The 24,779-nt window shown below is 36.6% G+C and overlaps 5 protein-coding genes across 16 annotated transcripts; 2 read left to right on the top strand and 3 right to left on the bottom strand.

The window, feature by feature from the left end:
- Positions 1-205: 205 nt before the first annotated feature.
- On the top strand, positions 206-2,673 carry LOC103967590 (bifunctional bis(5'-adenosyl)-triphosphatase/adenylylsulfatase FHIT-like). Its single transcript, XM_048569350.1, has 5 exons — positions 206-217; positions 431-738; positions 1,547-1,694; positions 2,143-2,241; positions 2,337-2,673. Exons 1-5 carry the CDS (start codon positions 206-208, stop codon positions 2,448-2,450), a joined length of 681 nt encoding a protein of 226 aa, XP_048425307.1. The 3' UTR covers positions 2,451-2,673.
- A 400-nt stretch (positions 2,674-3,073) lies between these two features.
- On the top strand, positions 3,074-10,994 carry LOC103967545 (ATP-dependent DNA helicase RecQ-like). The gene is made up of 20 exons (XM_009380789.3): positions 3,074-3,211; positions 3,312-3,424; positions 3,508-3,583; positions 3,747-3,889; positions 4,189-4,275; positions 4,699-4,782; positions 5,349-5,556; positions 5,741-5,826; positions 5,974-6,205; positions 6,289-6,412; positions 6,834-6,970; positions 7,522-7,630; positions 7,839-7,881; positions 8,096-8,267; positions 8,380-8,450; positions 8,554-8,647; positions 9,484-9,699; positions 9,791-10,000; positions 10,176-10,568; positions 10,661-10,994. Exons 1-20 carry the CDS (start codon positions 3,194-3,196, stop codon positions 10,784-10,786), a joined length of 2,742 nt encoding a protein of 913 aa, XP_009379064.2. The 5' UTR covers positions 3,074-3,193; the 3' UTR covers positions 10,787-10,994.
- Positions 10,995-11,202: 208 nt separating this feature from the next.
- Positions 11,203-14,620, bottom strand: LOC103967548 (calcium uniporter protein 6, mitochondrial-like). The gene is made up of 2 exons (XM_048569151.1): positions 12,868-14,620; positions 11,203-11,923 (listed from the first exon to the last, which is right to left on the bottom strand). The coding sequence occupies exons 1-2, from the start codon at positions 13,342-13,344 to the stop codon at positions 11,438-11,440; spliced, it is 963 nt and encodes a 320-aa protein (XP_048425108.1). The 5' UTR covers positions 13,345-14,620; the 3' UTR covers positions 11,203-11,437.
- Positions 11,785-18,640, bottom strand: LOC103967546 (TLC domain-containing protein 4-like). 9 transcript variants are annotated; one of them, XM_009380792.3, is made up of 11 exons: positions 18,489-18,540; positions 18,302-18,362; positions 18,136-18,166; positions 17,830-17,973; positions 17,118-17,206; positions 16,847-16,985; positions 16,050-16,124; positions 15,662-15,783; positions 15,505-15,580; positions 15,268-15,327; positions 14,894-15,165 (listed from the first exon to the last, which is right to left on the bottom strand). In XM_009380792.3, exons 4-11 carry the CDS (start codon positions 17,941-17,943, stop codon positions 15,028-15,030), a joined length of 813 nt encoding a protein of 270 aa, XP_009379067.2. In that variant the 5' UTR covers positions 17,944-17,973; positions 18,136-18,166; positions 18,302-18,362; positions 18,489-18,540; the 3' UTR covers positions 14,894-15,027. The 9 variants fall into 9 exon arrangements, 6 of the variants coding, with proteins under 6 accessions (XP_009379067.2, XP_009379065.2, XP_009379069.2 ...); XR_007252575.1 differs by lacking the exons at positions 18,136-18,166; positions 18,489-18,540 and adding an exon at positions 11,785-11,923 and having other exon boundaries at positions 14,977-15,165; positions 18,302-18,459; XR_007252576.1 differs by lacking the exons at positions 18,136-18,166; positions 18,489-18,540 and adding an exon at positions 11,788-11,923 and having other exon boundaries at positions 14,954-15,165; positions 18,302-18,459.
- Positions 18,641-20,752: 2,112 nt separating this feature from the next.
- LOC103967549 (CBS domain-containing protein CBSX3, mitochondrial) lies at positions 20,753-23,744 on the bottom strand. 4 transcript variants are annotated; one of them, XM_048569568.1, is made up of 7 exons: positions 23,593-23,735; positions 22,887-22,930; positions 22,362-22,630; positions 22,176-22,257; positions 21,540-21,613; positions 21,360-21,420; positions 20,753-21,242 (listed from the first exon to the last, which is right to left on the bottom strand). In XM_048569568.1, exons 3-7 carry the CDS (start codon positions 22,623-22,625, stop codon positions 21,100-21,102), a joined length of 624 nt encoding a protein of 207 aa, XP_048425525.1. In that variant the 5' UTR covers positions 22,626-22,630; positions 22,887-22,930; positions 23,593-23,735; the 3' UTR covers positions 20,753-21,099. The 4 variants fall into 4 exon arrangements, with proteins under 4 accessions (XP_048425525.1, XP_048425524.1, XP_048425526.1 ...); XM_048569567.1 differs by having other exon boundaries at positions 22,362-22,634; positions 23,593-23,734; XM_048569569.1 differs by lacking the exon at positions 22,887-22,930 and having other exon boundaries at positions 22,362-22,634; positions 23,593-23,744.
- Positions 23,745-24,779: the final 1,035 nt, after the last annotated feature.

Here is a 24,779-nt window from a genome sequence, read left to right on the forward strand (position 1 = left end):
ATTTTTTATTAATTTCTGTTCATTTGATTTTCTCTGATTATTTGATCCGACACTGTAGTACCTTGAGAATTTGAAGGCTCTAGACAAACCTTCGAAGCGGGACTCTAAAATAAATTTGTGTGTTTATGATTTGATGTTTGTTGAGGAAATGCGACAAACACAAAAGAGTTTAGCCGTTTAGGTTAGATGTATGATAATCTGTAGTATGACAAAAGGAGTAAACAAGTTTATTTTTCAGTCAATAAAGACATACTTGAGTCGTTTAACATTTTACGTTTTAGGAAACGAAAATTTCTAATTCTTGAGATTCTAACATTCGAGGAATATTAAAAATAAAATAAAATAAAATAAAAACTGTTTGGCAAGTTAAAAAATAAAAATAAAAAATAAAAAATAAAAAATAAAGAAAAGCATTAGCTCACCTCAATAGCGTAAAATTCTATTCCCAACGGTGCCTTCCACTGTCAGATCTCTCATTACACGATCGTCCTCCGTCGCCAGAACCGCCTTCCTTCGTCCTTCCTACTTCTCCACCCCCGCCAAGAAACCACCAATTCCAGCCCTTTCCTTTTCCTTAACCTCCGCCGCCGGCACCATTCATTATATTTTGTTTATAAAACGCAGACAGATGGCTTCGGAGAGCTTCAAGTTCGGGCCGTACAATATCGACAGGAGGGAAGTGTTCTACTCCACCAAGCTATCCTACGCCCTGGTTAACATGCGCCCTCTTGTTCCTGGTACTTTTCTCTTACTCTTAACACTGAATAATCAAAGCATGAAAATTGGATGTAGAAATTGCAAATTTGATGACCCAATTCTCCTTTTTCTTTGCAGGTCATATCCTTTTGTTTGCTTTGAAATTAAATTTTGTGTTGGGATCGGTGAATAAATGCATTGTTAATATGTTATATAAGAAAAAAAAAAGTTCGGAAATTTTCTGTTTTTAGTGGCAATAGCCGTAGTGGGTTAAATAGTTAGTTCGAACCAGCACCAGTTGCATAGGTATGATTATTGTTCGCCACTACGGTAAAGAGCTATCTGCGGGAAATTTCCTTGTTTTTGTGCCCTTTTTCTTGCTTGGAGAATTAAGGCAGTATATGAGTTTTATTACTGATTGATTGGATCATGCTAGTGAGTAATGAATATGGATGTCAAAGGAAAGGGTGTTGGTTTTTCGTTCTGGACTCGAAAAGGAAGAGTCTTTTATCCAGCTTGATTTTGGGTCCGAAAATGTTTTCTGTGGCACCAAAATGTAAGCAGCAGATGGTAGATTCAGCTGGTTGCAATGCTTGAGTCTTAAGAACATGCTACTAAGTGCATCCCTTTTTTTTAGTAGATATTGACTGGTCTCTTTCGGACCACGACTCTGTATATAGTTTATCATGGACTGATATGTGTGCCTTACTTCCTTTCTCATCTGCATGTGTTGAAAGACACCGGCAGAAGGATGACCAAGCATTGTGTGTAACTGTGCGTGCAAATTATACCCATTTTATTGTGGAATTATAATATGCTCGATTCAATCTTGCTTGACTTGACATCATGTACATGTGCTTGTCTGCCCAAGGCATGAAGTGAAGCGCTTTGTTGATCTCACTGCTGATGAGACAAGTGATCTTTGGATCACAGCACAAAAGGTTGGTAGCCGGCTTGAGAGTTACCACAAAGCATCATCTCTCACATTTGCTATTCAAGTAAGAATTTTTAGACTAACTTTTTTATATTAGTGAACAATATTTCTGTGTTTGGCCTGGTTTTCAGACAGTTATTTTGCCCTTGAGGTCTGTTAATGATATTACTAATAACAAAGTGATCGCTTAATGCCTTATATTTGTCAGTCATTCTTGTTTATCGACACATAAAGCGTACATTGGTCATACTTCGAAACTTGCTCCAAGCTTTTAGGTTCCTTTTCACTTCCATATCACCCAGCAATTATGCTTTGAACTCGTTATTTGAGGCAGAGCAGGTTACCCACTTTTCGTGTGGTATTAAATGGCGACAATTTTACTTTGTGATGTTTGTTGGGAGAAGGTCCTTAATGCTGAAGTTCATATCTTTGAATCTGAAATTTTCGTTACTGCACATTGTAATGGTTTCATGTCCCCCGAAGCTAACTTTGTCCTCTTGTTGGAACCTTAGGATGGACCCGAAGCGGGACAGACTGTACCCCATGTTCATATTCATATCATCCCACGGAAAGGTGGCGACTTTGAGAAGAATGATGAGATTTATGATGCAGTAAGACTAGAACATCTGTTTCAGGTTTTATTAACACTTACTAATTCGTATATTTTAGCCTCAAGTATTTACTTTTTCTTTGTTCAATGCTATAGCTAGATGAAAAGGAGAAGGAATTAACGCAAAAGCTTGATTTAGACAAGGAAAGGAAGGACAAAAGCCTCGAGGAAATGGCACAAGAAGCCGAAGAGTACAAAAAGTTGTTTTAGAATGTAGATGTTCCGATATGCAGCACAATATGTAATTTTTTTCTCGCCGGATGTTTCCATTGTGTTTGGATGGTTTACTATAATTGTAGCTGGATTTGAGTCGGAGCTTGATAGTTGTAGCTGGATTAGAGTCCGAGCTTGATAGTTGTGTTAAGTTGTTAACGTCCGTCGGCTCCCGGTTTATACTTATTTGTTTATGTTATCTGACAACAGTTTCATCATACATTCCAAACAGATTCAACCACAAGTTTTCTAAATTTCAAAAATGTACCATTATAAAACATGCTTTGGGAGAAAATTTCAATTTAGATTGTAAAAAAAATGACGCGGGATTGATAGGTTCTGTTTCTCCAATGGTATGTTACTGACCAAGTTATGAGACAACAGTTTTAACAACCAAAGCTAAGGAAGAAATTTGCAGACGTGCGCCTAGCCACATTGTCAAAAAACCCAAGTCCAAAGACCTCTTTTCCGATGTTTTCGCATGTTCTGTTAGTTTAAAGTAGAATATTGCGTATATGGGTATTGGGCTGCGGTGGTTGGTTTCTGTGGGCCTGGGGTTCCGAAGTTTCTTCCTCAAAGAAATGGCGGGAGAAGTTGGGGATTTCTGACGCTATATATTATTATCTGCTTAATGAAAAGCAAAAAAACATTTCTCAAAACCCCTAAAAAAAGCTGCTAAAAACTCGAAAGTGCTTTTCTTTCCTCCAAAAAATCCTTGCCGACTGATCGTCTCAGCAGAAATGCAGTCCATTCTCAAGGTGAAGTACCTTATCTTCTTCTGCTTCTTGTTTTCTTTTCTTCATTTTTAGTCTTTTTTTTTTTTTTTAAATTTTAGTTTTGTTGAATTTTTGGGTGTAGAAATATTTTGGGTTTTCTTCGTTTCGACCGTACCAGAAGGAAGTGATTGAGAAAATCATAGAAGGAAACGACTCATTGATTGTGATGGCCACCGGAAGCGGCAAGTCGTTGTGGTAAAAGCTTCTTCCTTTCCTTTCTCTGTCGTTTGAGTAGGGTTTTAGAAGTGTTTGATTTACTGGGTTGTTTTTGTTGACAGCTATCAGGTCCCTCCGTTGGTTGTCGGAAAGACTGGTGTTGTTGTGAGCCCTCTTATATCCCTAATGCAAGATCAGGTGAACCAAAGATTGTTTCTTTTTGTTGGGTTGGTTTTTGTTTTTTGTTTTGGTTGAATAATGGTATATAATCATGTAATTTAATTCTGTTTCTGTTGAAGATTAGTAATCAGTAATTGCGTGTCGTTGGAAGTTAAATGAAATATTTGATGTTTGTTTAAAGGTAATGTCTTTGAAGCAACGCGGAATTAGAGCCGAGTTTATGGGAAGTAGCCAAACTGATTCCACTGTCCAGAGCAGAGCTGAAAGTGGTCAATTTGATATCTTGTACATGACCCCGGAAAAGGCATGTTTGGTTCCTTCAAGGTACATTGCTAGTTTTATTTGCCATATATCAGTTTCAAGTTTTCTGTTCTGTTGTGCACTTTGTGTGCTATATTACAATTACAAACATGAGCTCGGAGTTTGGACTAGTGAACTAGGACTACTGTGGTCATGGACGTACGATGATTGTAGATGAGAACTTTATATTATAGTGTCTGCCATTATCAAGATTTTGTTGGCATATGGAAGGAGTTTAGTGGATTTTTCGATGTCAGTATTATATTCTAGATTATTTATGTATCTCACAGAAATTGGTATCCTGACTCTATGCCTTTTTGCAGTTTCTGGTCCAATTTGCTAAGTGTTGGACTCTGTTTGTTTGCTGTTGATGAAGCACATTGCATATCGGAGTGGGGCCATGATTTCAGGTTACTGATATTTAGTGGTTCTTTCTAACGTAAATCGTAATGACTTGATTTCATAGTCTTTGTTTTTGAAATGTTGGGACTTTGGCCTGTGACATTTATTTTGGCATCATTCTCCAATTTCTGGCTAGAATGGGATTGAGATCAACAAAATCTCTAAAGCTTAAGTTCCTTTACTGATCCTACTTCAGTTTTAAAACAAAGTTGCCTAGTCTTTGGGTGGTGGTACTATGGTTAGTTTCTTGTTTTCCAAATTACTATTTAATGCATATTCGTCCACAAGTGTTTTTTCAGTCAGAGCTTCATGTGTCGATTTTGTTCCTTGTATATCTATTTCTCACCTTGTTTTATGCCTATAATTATCTTAATGTTACTTGTAATCACTAATCTTCATCATCAAAGCATTTCTCGTTGTGGACTTTACAGGGTAGAATACAAGAAACTAGACAAGTTACGTGGCCTTCTTGTTGATGTTCCATTTATTGCCTTAACTGCAACTGCTACTGAAAAGTATCTCTCTCTCTCTCTCTCTCTCTCTCTCTCTGACTTTGATGTTCTTATCAGCTGTTGCATTTCTATTTGGATATTGCTTCCGTTTATTTAAAATCATTTACAAACATTCTTTATTTCTGTAAGCCGCTTGTATTATCTGCTTTTGGTGCCTTATATTACAACAGAAATATTTTCGTTTCTTGTACTAGTTTCTCTAATTCTGCTTACCCCTGGAACTTCATAACTTGGCAGAACAACCGTGGGAACTAGGAAGTGAGCTATTGTCATCTAATATTTTTTATGTTTGCTAGATCCTAGAGAACGGTGGCACAAAACTATACCTTACTTGACCCATACTCTTATGATTTTTGTAACTTAACGTATATGACTATAATTCTCTTTCAAATAGGTGAAAACTGTAACACACTTGGTGAAAATTGTGATGCACTTGGAGACCCTGCATTATTTACTTTGATTTACTTTTAAGGTTTTTTTTTATTTGTTTTATTTTTTTTATTTTTTATTTTTATTTTTTAATGTTATGAAAACTTCAATATTTATCTTTTCTTGTATTCATATTCCAGGGTTCGGATGGACATTGTTAATTCCTTGAAGATGCAAAACCCGTATGTTGCCATAGGCTCATTTGACCGGACAAATCTGTTCTATGGTGTCAAGTCATTCAATCGTGGTCAATCATTTGTTCAGGAGCTCGTTCAAGAAGTTTCAAAATTTGTGCGTTCAGATGGTTCAACTATCATATACTGTACGACAATTAAAGATGTTGAGCAGGTACGTTCTTTAATTTCGTTTTCTTAACATATGTATTTTTGTGCATGCACTGTATCTGTGTAACTTACTGTCCGCATTATATCATGTATATGATAGTTTTTATCAATGTCTTCTTTTATTCATGAATGAATTTTCTGAAGAACCTGGCTTACATTCTTTTAATGTTTTTCATTACCTTCCCTAGGTATTCGAGTCACTCAAGGAGGTAGGTATTAAGGTTGGAATCTATCATGGTCAAATGGACAATAAAGCTCGTGCAGAGTCCCATAGGTTCTCATCCTATTCCATGTGTATTTAAAGTAGAATTTATAGTTGCTCCTTGTGCTATCAATGTAATTGTTGAGTACAGCACCCTTCCATTTCTTAACCTTGCGTTGCATCGGATTTTACATGATGCTTGTCATTCTTTTTCATCAGATTGTTTGTACGAGATGAACTCGATGTCATGGTTGCTACAATTGCTTTTGGAATGGGTATTGACAAGCCAAACATAAGGCAAGTGATACATTATGGTTGCCCAAAGAGCTTGGAGTCTTATTACCAGGAAAGTGGACGATGCGGTAGAGATGGTATTGCATCTGTCTGCTGGCTTTATTACACTAGAAGTGACTTTGCAAAAGCTGACTTTTACATTGGAGAGCTACATTCTGTAAGTGCTTATTTTGTTTCTGTTCTAGGATGTGGCTAAATATTTTTCTGCCTCATGAGTTATTGTGGGCTTCTAATCACCAGGAAAGTCAACGTAAAGCTGTTGTAGAGTCGTTGATGGCAGCACAACGGTACTGCTTACTGACAACTTGCAGAAGGAAGGCTTTGCTTGGTCATTTTGGGGAAAAGTTTCCAACTGATAAATGCGGTATGGATCTTCTTTCTTTATTGGAATTCCTGAGTTCAGACCCCCCTAATTTTAGTGTTGAATTTTCAAACTGCATCCATGTACTATAATTCAATCATCTGCCTTATTTACTCACTGCTAGCTTTTGATGCTAGGATTTAAATTCAGTGCTTTTTGTTTCAATAAAATATTGGAACTGAACTTGACAGAGATGATATAATTTCATGTTAATATTCAAGGGACTACTTAGATTAGATAGATTGAAAGTTTTTATGACAGTTGGAGTTGTTTCATAAAATGTTTTTAGATTATAATATTAAAATGAAACATAATTGTTTTATCGCTTTAGCATCAATTCACCTGCATCAGTATTCCATGGTAGATAATCTTTCAACTTAAACTGAACCAATTATTATGCGGTGGCTTAAAATTGTGTTTGTAGGTAATTGTGATAACTGCACTTCCACAAAGAGGGAGCGAGACATGTCTAAAGAAGCATTTCTTCTAATGGCTTGCATTCAATCATGTAGGGGTAAATGGGGTCTCAGTATGCCTGTAGACATTCTTCGTGGCTCTCGAGTGAGTTTTAATGCATTTTGATTTTGAAACACAGTATACCATGTTTATCATCGATAAAAAGGTGCACAAGTAATTACTACGAGAATGTTTAGCATTTGATGATCTGGAGGTCCAAAGAGTTGAAGTGTATGAATAAAAGTTGGTTTTCCGTGGATTCATTCTTCTCTCTTCTACATTAGGTGATGTTCAAGGGAAAAAATGTGAATCTTTAGCCTTGTGTTTTAGCTTTAGTGATATCTCTGTTTGCGGTTTTCAAAAGACAATTATGTTCTTGCTAACATTGAAGGAATAAAATTCAAATTAACTTAATGATATAAGGTTATAAACAACATGTGAGTGATACAAGCTGAAAGTTGTAACGAAAAAATTATTAAGAATTCCTAGAAGCTAATTGTTTTATACAGTTAGCTTCTGTTAAACGCTGTTCTTTCTGAAAGCTCCTGGTCCTAAAGTTCTTTAAAGTGTCATTTTTCAGCTTTTTTTTTTTTTTTTTTCCTTTCAACTTTTACATCGTTGGGTTACTCATGGTGATCTTTCCATGTGGCATACAGGCTAAAAAAATTATTGATGCCCAATATGACAAGCTTCCACTGCATGGGCTTGGGAAAGACTATTCTTCAAATTGGTGGAAAGCCCTTGGTTACCAATTAATCTCTTCTGGTATATAAGGGACACTTTCTATCCTGGTCTCCTTGCTCTGAGTATTACTTTTGACATTTTAATACCGGAGGCATATGAATGCTTAAGACATTCACCAACGCTTACATGTTATACTTGTATCTTTGTTCACATAAGCTGATATACTTGCATTTGAGTTATTAACTGATAATTGGTCTGTGCATGAGTTAAAATGCTCTTTTTAATACAGGTTATTTGAGGGAGACAGTAAAGGACATATACCGAACTGTAAGGTATACTCTTTTCATTTATTCTACTTTTGCAGAAGGTAAAACTTAATAATGAATCTCTTTTTCGACGTCTATTTAGTTTTTATATGATACTAAATGCCACCAGAAATGACCCTTCTCTGTCATTAATAATAGGTCTTCTTCTTTTTCTTGAATTTCAATTGCAAAACTCGAAAAGAAAATGATTGAATTTGAATTTTCTTTTTTCATGCATCAGTCTTAGTCCAAAAGCTTACCAATTTCTTAGTTCTGCTGGACCGGATCATCAACCACCCCTATTCTTGCCGTTGACCAGTGAAATGGTCAATGATGAGGACAATAAACATGCATCAGGCGAAGTTGGAGAAATTAAGAGTTTGGCTACTCTGGAATGTGAAGGATTCTCAGAGGTTGGCAACTTAATTGTTATTGTGTTTATTCACCTCAGTTACTCAATATTTTATCCGTATGTTATACACATTTACAATGGTACCTTTTTTACGCATTTTCGTTTTCTCTCAGGCAGAGAAACAACTCTACCACATGCTTTTAGAAGAGAGAAGGAAGCTCGCAAGAAGCCTTGGAACCGCTCCGTAGATCTCTTTTTAATTATATAGTCAAGACCACAAATTCCAAATATTTTCTCTTTTTTTTTTACCGAAAACATTGAGTTCATCCAAATTTTACTCTTTGCAGATATGCTATTTGTGGTGATCAAACGATTAAAAAAATTGCTTTAGCAAGACCATCTACCAAAGCAAGGCTAGCAAACATCGATGGTGTCAACCAGGTATGTCTTGCAGAGAGCAATAGCAAAGTTTTCTGTATGTATATCTCCATTCTCCAGTGTGATAGTTAACCAGGATCTAAATCATAATTGGCAAACCAACTAAACCCTCGTAGTTTAACTAATAAAAAAATTTCCTCTCAAAATCTTTAGTTCTTAACGACAAGGATTTGATACATTGCATTTGTGTTAAACAAGTTTTGATGCAGATACATGTTTTGTGTTTTTCCGACTGAATGTAATCTGTTTGTACTAATCGTGTCCTTTGGCTGGCAAAGGACTTGAATATGTACAGATCAATACTTGGTTCACTATTCTCAAGCACACTTTTCTGATGGCTTCCAGTGCTATCCAGAATATTTACTGGACATAGGCACGAGTAACTGGTAAAAAATTCGTTGCAGGATTGAACATGACAATGCCTTTCCACACGCCATAATTCACAACAATAGAAGCACTTTTCGTAAAAGTTGATTTTATAATGGCTGAATGCTTGTCAAATGCCTCAAGGGAGATCAAAATTCAAATCTAGAAAAAAAAAAAAAAATTTATCCAAGATAGCATATAATCTATACTACCTTTATCTCGTACTTAACAATGTCCCGGATCTGCTTCCTGCACTGAACAAACAGTTGGCCGGGGTTCTAATTCCACCAAGTCACAAATAGCACATTCAGCGATTTTTTTTTATCTAACTGAAGCTTCAATGAATTATCCTACTGAAGCTTCAATGAATTATCCTAGCAAAGTAAATGATATTTTTCGTTGTTTCATATAAGTTTTCCTGCTCTTTTAACTTTTCTAAATAAGAAGGCTAAATGTCATCTTTATACATGCAGCACCTTGTAGTGACTCATGGAAACAATTTTCTTCGGATCATTCGGGATCTATCACAAGGACTAAATCTTTCATTGGATGGAGAGGCAACCGTACAAACTACTGCTATTACGAGAAACGTCTATCCAGTACCCAACCAACCAAGAAAGTTAACGCCAGCAAAGTTTGAAGCCTGGAAATTGTGGCATGTTGAGGGTTTGTCGATTCAGAAAATTGCTGTATGTTTTCCAATATTCAGTATTTACTATGGATTATTATCTTTTCCTTATACTTCCAATTCTTACATACCTTAAATCTTTTTAATCACAGAACTTCCCTGGTAGATCTGCTCCTATTAAAGAGCAGACTGTTCTTGATTATCTGGTAGAAGCTGCTCAAGAAGGATGCGAAATTGATTGGATCAGGCTATGCAACGAGGTTGGACTAACGCATAAAGTTCTTTCCGATATACAGTGTGCCATTTCAAAGGTTGGCCCTACGGAAAGGTTAAAGCCTATCAAAGACGAATTGCCAGAAGATGTGAGCCTCAAAACCTTTGCCTTGATTTTGGAGTTCATTTTCAGTTATGCTATTAATGTGACTGTCTAATTGTGTATATGTACGCAAATTTATGTTTTATATGTGCTTCATACTCATATAGATGGGCCATTTACGTGCATTTTCTTTTATCTGTTTGAATGTTTTACAATGCCAGATAAGTTATGCACACATCAAGACTTGCCTGGCAATGCAAAAGCTTGGAGTGTCTCTGAAAGGGACTCCATCTAGCCCCCATGATGCACAAGAAGCTGGTCAACTTCCAAGCAAGGAAACAGAATCGTCACCATGTTCTGCTCGTAAATCCCCCACGGAAGAACCTCTTGAAGATAAGGCATTGGCCCAAGATTCAGTTGCAAGCTCGGGTAAAGTTGAAGAGACCACTTCTCTTCCCTTGACCAGGGGACAAGGAGTAAACCAACCCAAAGCACATTTAGAAGATTTACTCCCAACAAAACGCCAAAAACTTGGTAGTCCAGATGATGAAAGTTCCCTTGCATTGAAGGCAACGGAGAGTTCCATATACGATTGGCTTAAGAACCAAAACGGGGTAAGTATAATGGAGTGAAATGGTAAGCGTTATTATCCTCACTTTTCAAGCGAAGGTAAAACTAACAAGTTTAAAAACTTGGATGTTTGCAGGTCTCTCTCTCTCAGATTTTGGAGCACTTCAGCGGATCTGAAGAACAATCTGTGATCGATATACTTAGCTCCCTTGAAGTTGACTTTCTAATATATAAAAAGACCAACTTGTATATGATTATCTAACTGTAAAAGAACAGGCTGTCTAGTTGCTGAATAGACTTAGTATGTTAAACATGGTTGATCTGAAGTTTACTACCGGCTGTCGGAAAAGAGTAAACTGTTCGTACAGCGTTTGTGAATCCCTAAAATTTTAGGACCGATCAACAACTAACCCGCCTGATCGAGAGACAGTAAGGTAAATTTTGAATGGATTGGTTTCAGTTGCCTATGATGTGCGATTCTTGTTCTACTTCCAAACTGAAATGCCTTCTGCCTAGGGTGGCCAGACAAAAGGCACTTCTGGCTCACATTATGAAACCACACCTCCATAGCTCATCCGGCACAAACGGTCGGACCTCTGTTAGAAACGTGGTACATAATGCGATCCCTCTGTTACTCTCGGAAAAGATGTGAATTAGAAATATAATGATAGAAAGCGATGAGCCAAAAGCAGTATCCATTGCAATTTGCATAAGTTAAAAGCAGAAGCTCTGCTGAAATTAAGTATTTGTGCCAAAAAATTTGAAAGGTAGGTAAGAAGCTACATGTTAAAATTAAAATTTCTGGCCCCTGCCTACATAAAACCAGGAGGGGCCAGATTGTAACAAAATAGAAGAGTCTGAGTTAACATCCGGCCTTTTCCCTACCCCGGCCAAAAGTATAAAATTGTAAGTGTTAATCTCTATGTAAAGAGTCGTCGAGCTCTATTTCCAGGCCTACCCGGTTCTTAATCGAGGCACTAGCGTGTAGAGGTATGCCGCATTTTCTCTGGATCTCCTTGAACTTTTTGACATCAAAATTATGACTCTTGATCAGTTTCCTCTGCCTCCTGATAAAGAGCCTCTTCATCAGATCTTGGTAAGTCGGATCTCTTGACGTGATCAAGAAGTAGGCATAGCCTATGCCAATGCAAGAAGTTGTTGTGAAGTACGCGAGTGGTTCCACTACGTCCCATGAGAAGTCCCAATATGTTAGCCTGAAAAAGAGCCCGAGCTGTGTCAGGACAACCCCCAGGCCAAACCAGAGAATGCGCCGGACATGCTTATGCGCCAGCACATCAATTTCTTCCTTCTTCTTCTGCAGCTGTTTTAACTCCTCCCACAAGGGGTCATCTTCCGGAGTCAAAGAAAGGGGTACTGCTTTTCGAACTAGCTCCACAACCTGGAAGTTAAGAATGAAATGCAGCGGTGTGAGTCAAGGTAATGTAAGGCTTCTAAACAGATATTGTGTTCGAGAAAGCTCTCGTAACCAGCTCAGATTCTTAATTCATATCCAATGCAACAATCACATATCAGATCCTATATTTGATCAATTCCAAATCTTTGCATTAGACTTGAAAGATGAGATGTCCACACAACTGCCAAGTATTAACATAAAAACTCAAACAATCACACTTGCAATCACGAACAAACAACAGAAGCTAAAAGCAACTAGATTCAACCCCAACAGAATATCGAAATCCTATGCTGTGCTTGGATCGGTAATTTTGGAAGAACTAGAAACCTTCACCGCCATGTAAAACGCAGCAAGCAGTCAAAAAAGGCAGGTTTATGGGATATAACCAAATTCTGAAGCACAAACAACAACAACAACAACAACAAAGCCTTTTCCCACTAAGTGGGGTCGGCTATATGAAACCTAGAACGCCATTGCGCTCGGTTCCATGTAGTAGCTAACTTATTTGAGCTGTTTGATGGCGTAATGAAGACCTAACAGGGAAGTAAATAACACGAAATCCAGTGTATCTCCTCCTACAGATGATACATAATTACTTGAAACTTACTAAAGTTTCCATCTCGGAAGATAATCTAAACTTAATTTCCTCTCCCTTCAATTTGGAAGCCAAGAAAACATGCGATCCACACTACTTATTAATCCCGTGATTAGAATTAGTATTTAAAGCAGGCAGTGAAAAACAAACAGCAAAAAGTTAAGGGAATTAGAATAACAATTGGAGATAAACATGTCCCAAAAACAAACCCTTTTGCACCCAAGTTCAAACCTCCCTCCTCCGCGTAAATTAGAGTAGTTTAGAATATCGTCAAAATTTCATTCTGACACACGCTAGAAGAACAATAAGAAGTTGAGGGGAGGAGGTTTCATACCCTATTAGGATGGAGGAGAACCTTGTCCCGGAAGAGGATGATGACGCCGGCCTCGTCGAGAACCCGAGCAAAAGCCGCAGCTTCCTCCGGAGATCTGGCAACCCCAATGCTCTGGCACGCCTCCAGAAGATCAGAATACGGTATTGCCTCCTTCCCTTCTGTCCCGAGCTTTGCCTTCAAAGCCTCCACATTCACCAGCCTCATCATCCTCTTGGCCTCCGAAGACGATATCGTCTCTCCTACTCCTCTGCTCAGATCTGCTCCTCCTCCTCCTACTCCGCCACCCCCAACGCCGCTAAAATCACAAGAAGACGACATTCTTCTCCTCGGAATCAGCGCCAGAGACGAAGTTGCAGGAAAATTCAACAACCCACATTCCCGGTTAGCAAAATCCTTGAATCCAAAACAGGGGTTGGCGCCGTTGGGCTTCCCCACCCCCAAATGTCTCACCAACACACCACTGCACCACCTCCACATTCTGCCCACACCGTCAAAACTTCCCACTCACCTCACCTGTCCGTGACTCACAGCTCCCCCTCTCTATCTCTCTGTATAATCCTATTTCCTATTCAAAACTTGCAAACTTACGCTACCCATGAATCCTTTAGGGAACTGAAGAAATGGGTTTTGGGAAACGAGCGATTTGGAATCGAATGGGGAAAGAAAGGAGCAATCTTTAAGCCATGGGAGGATATCAAAAGAAAAAGAGGGAAACTTGAATAAATAATAGGAGGACAGGAGGCAGAAACGCTGCAGTTTACAGGGCAAAGAAGCAAAAACGGACCGCCAACTCCGTTGGTTCATATGTCTCTCCCAAAACAAAAAAGCAGAAGAAAAGAAAATTACTTAAAAGTTGGTTTCCTCTTCATTTTCTCTGCCCTTGGTGGGTGTGGATAAATATAGCACTAGCCAATGGGGCTCTCTCTCTCTCTCTCACAGATTCTCGGGTTGGATTTTATTATCTCTCTTTTTACAAAAAAACAAAAAAATTCAACAGACGTCGGCACGAACATTTGAATAAGAGATTGTAAAAAAAATCAACTGACTTGACTTAATCACGGATTTTAAAATAAAAAGAGACTAAACGGACCAAAAATAGAAGAAGAAAGAATCCGTATCCCTCTCTCTACCCCTCTCTCTCAAAGATTCAACGTTCCTATTCCAACTAATAGTCTCCTCGGCCACCAATATCCTCACACACACATGGCACACTGAAAAAGTTTTGACTTTTGACTGACCCGAATTGAATTGGGAATTTGGGAGTTAGCAAGGAGTGGTTCAAGGTGGAAAGTTGGGAGCTTTTAGCCTTTCTCTCTCACTTATTTGCCCAGAAGTTTCGTCATTACCGGAATAAAAATTTGAGTACGCTATTTTAGTTACGTTGTGCAAATAAAATAATGATACATGAACAAAAATTTATGTAATTTTTTATTTCATTAGCGCATGATGCAAGGAACCGGCTTTCTCTTCCGGGCAATGACTTGCTCTTTTCGTTTTCGGTAGTTTATTGCTAACTTTTTTATTCCTAATATTCTCTTTCTAACCAAAAGAACAGATGTGGTGGCATATATACTGGAGGTGTATTATCCGAATCACATTGTTTATTAAGGTAAGAGTTTTGTTACTTTTGTAGGTTCTTTCTATATATATATTGGGGAATATTGGGGAAGGGGAATCCGAATAGTATCTCAACCTAGTGGACTTTTGCTTTATGGATGAGTAAGAAGGTAGTTCTATAAAAAAGCATGCGTAATCCTAAATTAAATTAACATTTGACCAGGAAACGAACGGAAAATAATTTCTGCACACGTCTATTTATATCTATCAATTGAGTTTTCTTAGTTTTATTCAATTCAAATGCGAAAAGTAAACAAGTTGTAAATTGAGAGAAAATTGGTGTCTGAAAATCACTCGATATTTGATCCGAAGGTCCCGAACTCTTCGTAAAAAATGGTGCAGTATATGATTTCGTCGGGTCTAGTTTTCGAGTTTAATCTCCAATACTAACCAAAAAATGACATAAAAGTTGATTTGAGAACCAAAGCTTTTGGAATTTCACTGAACTTTGTGACAGAATTTTATGTACCATCAAAAGGGAAGAAGACGTACGACTAATGTACATTGGGGTACATCGAATTCCCGACTCTCGAGATCGAAGGATCACTGACTGTGTTTGGCCTTGGAAACAGTTTTGATCAAACCTTTGGTGATCTTCCAAAACCAAATGAGATTCATTGTAGCCAGCATTGGAGGCACCGGGAGCAAGCTGTAAAATACCAGAGGGAACATTGTCTTGACCTGAAAGAATGCCGAGATTGTAAGTACCGAACTTTTTGCAGGTCAGAATCTTAAGTTGTTCTGTTAACAAGGAAGATGAATGGGTATGCAGAACGAACTCACTTGATCGAAATGGATAAACATGTGGACGAAAAAGTAAATGAACAAAAGAATTCTTGCAACCTGAATGAATTGGTGGAAATAAACCGTTAGACGTAACAAATTATGTCACTTGAGGGAAATGAGGTAAATTAAGTTAAACAGCAGTTCTACACCAGAAGGCAATTGAAAGACGTTAACTCATATAACAACGCACGAAGATTAAAAGGAACCAAACGTATTGAGTTAGTTAGACATTACCAGCCACCCCAGGAACAATACTGCGCCATTGAAGACGTACAGGTTAGAGTTCTTCCTACCAGCAACATCCAAGTACCTGAGTATGCAATCGCATGAATCATCAAATAACGACAACCAAGAACATGAGATTTAAGGGATTACCAAATGTTACACTCACCATCTCATGTTTACAAAAGGAGTCGTGCTCTCAGAGAACAGAACCATTAGTATGTAAATCTGGCCTTTTCCACTTAAAAGGGCGAGAAAGATCGAGTACATAGATAGTGCATGATGCAAAACCTAAACAAGATAAAACAGATGAACATCATCGTACCAGTTAATACAGAATTTGACTTGCATTCAAACTTGAACGGTAAGATAACCACCTGAAATTATTAAACCACGATACTGATTCAACTGAGGCGTTAAATACAACTTTTATCTTTACCAAACTTCACCGAGTTAATTTTAGAACCAAAATATATGGTTTAAGGTTTTAATAAAAATAGCCTAGAAGAGATTGTTATGTATATCAAACAGGCAATATCCTTCATCTATGCACTCACATACTCCAGTCCACCTAAAGCAGGAAAATACCAAAAAATCATTCCCAAGTCTGACAGAAAATATCCGAAGGAGATCTGCAATAAGTACCCAATAAAATTAGTTACAATAGTAAGTGTCTGCACCCAGAAAATTGTAAATTACAGTAGGGGCATTTGAAAGTCGCTTATTGATTGAGAAACTGTCATCGTGCATAGAACTGAACATGAAACATGAAGAATAGGAGCTGCAGTTTTTCATACGAACTGAATACTACACTCAAACCAATCTTCCATTAACAGGTTCATGTCAGATTGATTGCATTTAGGCTTAACTTGGGTCAAACAACCCGGCAGATGTAATTGACATAAGATGTTAATGCTCAGTTGCCTAACCCAAGTGCATGTAGGTGTGCACTTGCGCATTTGCAAAAACATGCATATGCAGATCAAAATGTAAAAAATTTCTGCATTAGTGAAAACAATAAAGTACAAGTTTTTTTGGTTTACAATTATCAGTTTAATTTAGCTCAAAGTAATCAATTCGGGTTGTAAAAGGATGTGAAGAAAACTTCACACAAGGATGGTATGGGTAGACACAGAGTCGCAGATGCAAAACGTAAGAGATAATTTAGCTCATTTGTTTTGATGTGCTACAGAACATGTTTGACAGTCAATGAAACCAACTGTATCAGAAGAGTAATTGACATGTTGCAGCACAGTCAAATTGATTCAAAATTCATAAGCGAAGAGACATAAAATTTTCTGGGAGTGGATAGAAATTAAGCCATGAATGAATGCTTCTTTCTGCATTTGCTTACCCCCAATGTTGTATCTGAAAAGGTAGATCTTCTACTAACGATTGGCTCATCACGATGATCCTCATGAAAAGTATCTGACAACACTACAAGGTAAAAAGATGCAAATGCTACGGCGATAGCATGTACAGTTGAGAACCCCCTGTACAGGAAAGGAGGAAAAAAGAATCAATACTAGTATTCTTGACGAAATTCAAGAGAATTCTTATCCCAAAAAGTAAAAAACAAAATCAAAATCAAGAAACTCAATCTTGGACTCGCAGAAGATATTCACCGGTTATTCCATTCAACTTTTTCTGCTTTGCTGAGTTCGTCATATCCCTCAACGCTGAGAAGGCTAATAAGGCGCGCTAATCTGTAAACCTTCAAGATTGAATTCTCATCAAATTCAAAACTACCAAAAAGAAAGATTATAACTTTTCATAGTTCAGAATATTCATTTTGAGAACACAGAATAGACCAAGAAAACTACAGCGTAACAAAAAGAACCTAGATTTGGAGCCATCAACAGAGAACAACCGGTATTAATCTATCCATTATTAGAACACTCAGATTCAGACTTCCTATCTAAAAGACTCATCCAAAACTTGTTTTTATTTTCATTCTCCATTCCAAATATTGAAACCGCAAATGGCTACTTGGTCTCTTTAAATGTATTCAAAGGTGCATGTTCATGAATCCTGATTTCTTACATAATCCTTGAATAAATGCAACCAAAGTTTAATTTAACAGCCAAACAATGACACTATCAACTTCGGGAAAAGTTAGTTGAATCATTCGATCAAACGCCAAATTTAGGAACTTGTTCAGAAAACTACTAGTGCAAATGGAGTTGAAGGCAATAATAGAAAATTTGAAACCCAAATATTAGTTTCCTTTCGACCACGGAGAATATAGTTCAGCAACTCCGTCAGCTATCAAGCAAAGAGGTTCAAAGAAAAGTTTCAGCCCCACAATAAACAACTAAATTAGAGATTGGAACTTACAATATTGCAGAGAAAGATGCCAAAGAGGACAGATGCCAGCAAGTGAAATTCTTTCTCAGGAACAAGATGGCCAGATGTGGATACTAAACCAAAGGGAAAAGAAAATCCCACCATACTTCTTCCTTGTTGGATTAAACGCTCAGACTGTTCAAAAAATATATTCCAGATCAAACCCTGTTCCGCATACACAATAAAAATGCAAGCAGAGTCCTTTTTCTTGATAACAAAGAAACCAATTTGACTCAAAAGATTTCAAATTTCAAAAGATTGGACAAAAAGAAAAGAACCCTTTTGAAAGCAACTTACATTAACTCCAATTCCAAGTTTATAAGCGCTTCTGAACTCAGAAGCAAAAGAAGCAGCAGATTTTCCAGATAGAAATCAAGAGGAAAGACCAGCCAGTCAAACAAAGATCAATAACAACAAAAATGCAAGCAGCCTCAAAAAGCTTTCAACTTTCAAAACAACTTACATTAACTCCAATTCCAAGTTAGTAAGCGCTTTTTAGAACTCAGAAGCAGAAAAACCTTCTTCTGCTTTGTCCAGATAAAAATGAAGAGGAAGGACCAGCCAGTCAAACAAGGATCACAAAATCAAAAAGTATATGTAAAAGAACCATATAATATTCATTGAGTAAGGAACTAAGGATTAAAGGATACCAGAGATTGGCCGAAGAGTCTTGATTGCGGGCGGGGAAGAGCAAAGAGATGAGCAAATGGATATTTTATTTTGGAATGGAATTGTTATTACCACTCTAAAAATCTTATTCTACTTTCTAAATTTTATATATTAGAAGAAGAAAAAAAAATATTTGTGAGGAATGTAAAATGAGATTTTTTTAGTGCTAATAACACTTCTTTTGGAATTTTATGCAATATTTTCTAGTTTTGTGTAGTTTCGTCACCTGTGGTGGGGTTTGATTCTCAAAGCGTAAAACTCTATATATATCACTTCCTTTTGGAATTTTATGCAATATTTTCTAGTTTTGTGTAGTTTCGTCACCTGTGGTGGGGTAGTTTCGTCACCTGTGGTGGGGTTTGATTCTCAAAGCGTAAAACTCTATATATATCACTTCCTTTTGGAATTTTATGCAATATTTTCTAGTTTTGTGTAGTTTCGTCACCTGTGGTGGGGTTTGATTCTCAAAGCATAAAACTCTATATATATATATATATATATATATATATATATATATATATATATAATTTGGTTGTCCACATCCAAAGTAGCAAGCAACATAAACAGTCACAGTTAAGCCACGTCAATATTTTATATTGATTTTTTATAAAGATAATGAGACAAAAACAATGTATAAGCGGATGAGATGAGCATTGAAGGGTAGAGAATTCTCCTCTTTTGAGTTTTGAGTCTTTTGACGTTGATGGATTGGAAATTTGTAATGCAGGGTTTATTACATTTATTGACATTATTGTCTTCGTCGCTAGAAAAGTATTTGTCTTTGTTTCCTGTTTGTTACTTTTAGGGCCAAGCTTATTTCACGATATTAGGTTTGGATCATTTTCGAAATGAGTAATGAAGTTTTAGTTTTACACGTAGGTATTTTGATGTTCAATCAGTTTACGTCTTTTGTTAGATTGATTATTTAGTTAACCATTAGTTGTTGACGTAACTGTTAGAAAACCACAACACACACTTACTAACTATTCAAAATATAACACAAGGAGGCTATTTTGTTAGTGAGCCTGACGTCACCATGTCATCAATTTGTCTTACATTACACTTTGGTGTTTTTGACATTTGAATAATTTACGGCTTTTATTAGATTGATCGTCTAGTCAACCATTAACTGTTGACGTAACTGTTAAAAAATTATCATTCAAACCTAGTAATTTGATTTTTGCTATTTCCAAAGGCATTCCACTTGCTTTACCTTAAATGCTAGCATATTTAGGTATTATTTTATTATTTTTAAACCAACAACAATCCAACTTTTATTATTTTTGTTTAAAAAAAACATAAATGAAGAAATAAATTTTGGCATATCGGGTGGCAGTAAAATATTGACAATATGTCAAATTGTCAAGTCAATCATCAAATTAAAATTTAATGTTTTGAATTTGATGTCTCATTTGAAGATACTCTAATTATTCAAATTACAACACAAGAGGCTATTTTGGAAAGAGTAATGCTAGAGAGACTAAATTTGCAAACTAAATGATGTGACCAATAAGAAATGAGCACGCTTATCAACGTTTAAGTAATAATCTAATTATCAACTTTCATATCATTTAGTTTACAAAATTTAGTCTCCCTAGCATTATTCTACTAAAAAATGAGCCCCATGTCGTCATGTCATATTTCATGTGAAAAATGATTATTGAATTTTTGTATCACGTCGCCATGTCATATTTCATGTGAAAAAATGATTATTAAATTGTTACTCAAAAACATATATTCAGTTTTTCATTTTGAAATAAGAAAGTCTAAGAATGATCGCTCTAACACATACTTCTGTTGTCATCAATTAATGCGGACGAGTTTAATTATGCATTAACAATTAGCAGTCACTAATACTTGCGTGGACGACTGCAACTAGCAACCTTTGTTTCCGAAGTAAAATTCATTTTCGGTAATTTCATGAGAAAACTTATTTCCTTTAAGCCATTTATAAGCTCAACATTTTACATGAGTAAATGTTACTCTAAGCTTTTACTCACTCACGAGTCACGTGAATATATTCACATGTAAAGGTAATGGATCACGTGATTAAAGAAACATAAGGTTTCCCTTCATGTGAAAAAATTAAAGTAAAAATTAAAATTTAAGTCTTTTCAAATAACTGAAAACGTTTTTTGTGAAAATACTTTGAGATCAAGATTCACGTACATTTTTATTAAGAATTGGTTTCACAAGCACTCTCATAAAAAGCGTTTTCAATCATTTTAAAAACATTTCAAACGAGTATATTTGAACACTAGCTTGATTTACATGTTTAAACACCAAACGACATTCAAGATTATGGTTTCGACATAAACGTGTGCGACGTCAAATACAAGGTACGCACAAGCTACCATCGACCGGAGAAAGAAGGACGATTTAAGCAAAACATAACATTGCTTATTGTTAAGTACTTGATAGTCCCACAGGTTTGTAATTAGACAGTAACTGGAAGTACAGAACCAAACAACAACCGGAGGTGCACAAACGAACACACACGATATATACAAGCACTCGAGCGAGGGTTATTACTGTTTGTCATTCCGGCATGTCAACTAAAGCAGCGTCTCACTTCTTCGTCATCATCATTATCTAGTAACCACCTTGAATAAAAGCATTCAAGCGGTTCAGCTCCTCCCGGTGCTCACTCACCACAGCACGAACCACGTCACCAATGGACACCATTCCAACCATTTTCCCGTTGTCCATTACTGGAATGTGCCTGATTCGGTTTTCTACGCATAATACATACAAATTTCAAGTTTAAAACAGCTTCCTTGCATGGAAGGAAAATATAACGTAAAGGAACGTTTAAGTTGGAAACTTCTGTAACAAGAAGCAGAAGATAATACCTGTCATGAGTTGCATTGCCCGCAAAACTTTGGTGTCAGGGGTGACAGTGATAAGCTTGTTCTGCAGGCACCGCGTTTTTACATTTTCGATCAGATGTTAAACATTCATGAAACTTCAACAAATGTAAGAGTACAAAGTTTCCTGTAAAAGGAGTACGAATTAGGTATAACAAGTTATACCTCCTCAGTCATGATATCCCCAACTTTTGTTGACTTGGATGATCTTCCCTGAACTATGATCTTCCTGAGATAATCTGAAAATTATCCGCCAAACAGATATACAATTAATTATGGAGAACCCAAATGTACCTTCCGATCACTGTTAGTGCAACGCATTTCATGTAATCAAAATTATAGACAGTGATTATCCCTTCAAACTTTCCCAAATGTTTGCCAAATTTACCATTCTATTTTAGCTTATTGTTCAGCAACAAGTGCATCTATGAGCTCATTCATTCTGCCCGGTGCTTTTCTTCAACCTTTAACTTACGAATTTGTTCCTACTTTCAAGAGTAAAGCTCGATACCGATTGTAGAATAGATTAATAATGAATTTCTATTGGTGTTATCCTTACTCAAAGTGATCTAGACCATTGTTTCCAAAAATAATTCTCAGAAAAACGAAATCGAATCTAAACAAGCTTCCCTAAGGAGCTGCTGAAACATTTGAAATTGAAATGCATAAATTTCTCACAGCTGGCATGTTCCCTTAACAAATTTCAGACTAGAATAATCCAGCTCCCAATACAAAGATCATTCACATCATGATCTCAAACAAGTGCGGAATGGTATATATCAGTATATCACATAAGCCTACCTCTCTCTGTTATGATTCCTGCGGGAGATTTTTGCTCTCCGGATTTCACAACAACTAAGGCTCCAACATTGTGCTGGGTCATCTGCAAGGGAATTTTTAATTATTTATGACTTAAATCCTTCATGCCAAAGATTGTAAAATCATTGCACGAACACGAACTTTCATGTAAGGTTCAAATATGCTTACCGACTTAACAGCATCATAAACAGAGTCATCGGTTGTGCACCAGAGCCAGGAACCATCAGCACCTTTACCTTTTGCATTCAAGACATCTGCAATTCTGGTGCTTTCAAAACCATGCTCTTCTATGCGGGTACTGGCAGGCGTAGCAGACTCAAAACGTGAAAACGCAACAGGCTGGAGCAGGGGATTCACAAGACGGATGTGTCTCAAAACTCCATTTTTCACAATGCTTCCGTGTGATGTAAAAGTTTTGAGTACTCCTTGCATTTTACCTGTCTGAAGAGACAGGTTACGTTCATAAACAACATAACATTAATTTGCCTCAACGGATGAATGATTTCCGTCATAATGAAGTACTCTATTTAATTAGTATCAATCAGCATAGTATTTGGTTCGTTTCATATTCGTCTATTGGCCTTACTTTCTCAGCTTTGCATCGTAATACATAAAACACTTAAGATCACATACTCCCATGATATAGCTAAAACTTCACGAACAAAATATTCAAGGAAAATTATAATAACATACGGAAGTTTCTTGGAAGCCAAACACACCACAAATGGAACTGCGTCCTGCAACATATACCAAAATAAGCACTTTTCAAATTACTTATTTATTAAGCACTTTACAGTTTCAAGGGTGTAGTAGTTAATCTAAAGTCTATAGTTTGATGAATTTGGTTAGAGGCAAGCTTTACTTTTAAAAACAAATTTCTAAAACTCCCATAAGAACTCAATTCAATCAAGACTTTCTTTTTTCAATAGAAAGACTTGACAAAGTCAAAATCTTCACAAAGTGCTTTTGACAAACTGATAAAAGAGAGATCCAAAATTTTCCATCTCCAAATTAATAAATGAATAAATCCCATGATAGAAGTTTCCCCTAAAAAATACCAGCTTGCAGTACAAAGTGCACAACAGTTCATATACATATATATATATATTATGTATATGTATATATCAAATACACACTTGATTCGATCAAATTAAGTCACTCACTTCAGAACCCAAAATTTAATTTCCTTCAAAAAATATGAAAAATGAAAAGAAACTTGAAATCTTTTGATCTATCACAGTAAAGTTTCAGTCTTGACTGAGTGAAAAGAACTACAGAAATGATCAATCAATCATTTATTTCAGCCATGGAAGTTACCGATAAGATTTGGTAAGCTAGCAAAAGCTTGAAGAAGAAGAAGAAGAAGAAGAAGAAGGTGGAGTTAGAGAGAGAAAATTACCAAAGAGGAGAATGAGAGAGAGGGGCAGCTGCAAATTTTCTTCGGGCTTTCAGATAGAGATGGAGAGACCCATCTCAAGACCTAGTTTTTTGACTTCTTATGCCACCTGAAGCTGCTCAGGCATTGGGTGCTGGGTACTGGGTACTTTAACGGCGTTTGTAATGGATAAATTAAAAGATCTCTCCGACACGCGTCTGAAAAGACGCGAATCTGAAATCATCTAACGGTGGTTCTTTTTTCGGACGAAACTAACGGTTACTGTCTTTTTTTAAATTATTTTTTTTTTAAAAACGATCTTATCTAAACTAAATGAGAGGGGAGTTTAATTTGATAATGGAACTGCAATAATGTGATTCGTCTTTGGCGAAAAATTGAACCTAAAACTTTTTGTTTACGAGTGAAGAAGAATATTATGAGATTGTAGTATTAAGTGGCTTTTTAAACTTATTTGTTTTTGTTTTTTCAACCAAAACATAGTTCACACCTTATTAAACTCGTGAAATTCGCACTTTAATACTCTTACCTTTTTCGTCTAACTTTCATACATAAAGTTACTTTTTTGTTACAAATTCATATTTTTATTAATTTTCCCGTCAAGCACAACTGATGATGTGGCATTGTGGGCTCCACGTGGACATGTGAAACATTCTTACTTTACTACTCTCCAGTATCATAAAATTCACACTTTGCTATCATGAGTTCTTTCATCTCACTTTCACTCCTAAAATTACAATTTCTCATAAGTTTATACTTATGTTAGCCCTTCAATTAAGTGCGTAGGCCACTGACCCATCAAAATTTACAGACGTGACAAATTAAATAATATTAAAAATTAATTCATTAATGGAAATTTAAAACAAAGGATAATGCTCTCCCTTCCTTCTTCGACTCTGCAATGCTCACGAGCCGTTGGCTGCCTCACCTCCATTACCAGATGCAGAAACCACCATTATCGCCGCTGACAAGCCTCCTCTCTCTATTTTGTCTCTTCAACCTCGTCAACGGAAAAAGAAAATATATTATCGAAATTGGATTCTTGTGGTCGACTGTTTGAATCGAAGAATCATATCGATTTGATTTGTCGACTACGATTCAGTTCTGTTAGATTTTCGATTCCAACTCAATTCGATCGATTCAATTCGATTTCTTGACCAATAATTACTACAAGTTGAAGGAATCAGTGTTTA

This window comes from the organism of the source record quoted next, unplaced genomic scaffold (assembly GCF_019419815.1).
Source record: "Pyrus x bretschneideri cultivar Hongxiangsu unplaced genomic scaffold, Pyrus_bretschneideri_v1 Contig5, whole genome shotgun sequence".
NCBI lineage: Eukaryota > Viridiplantae > Streptophyta > Magnoliopsida > Rosales > Rosaceae > Pyrus > Pyrus x bretschneideri.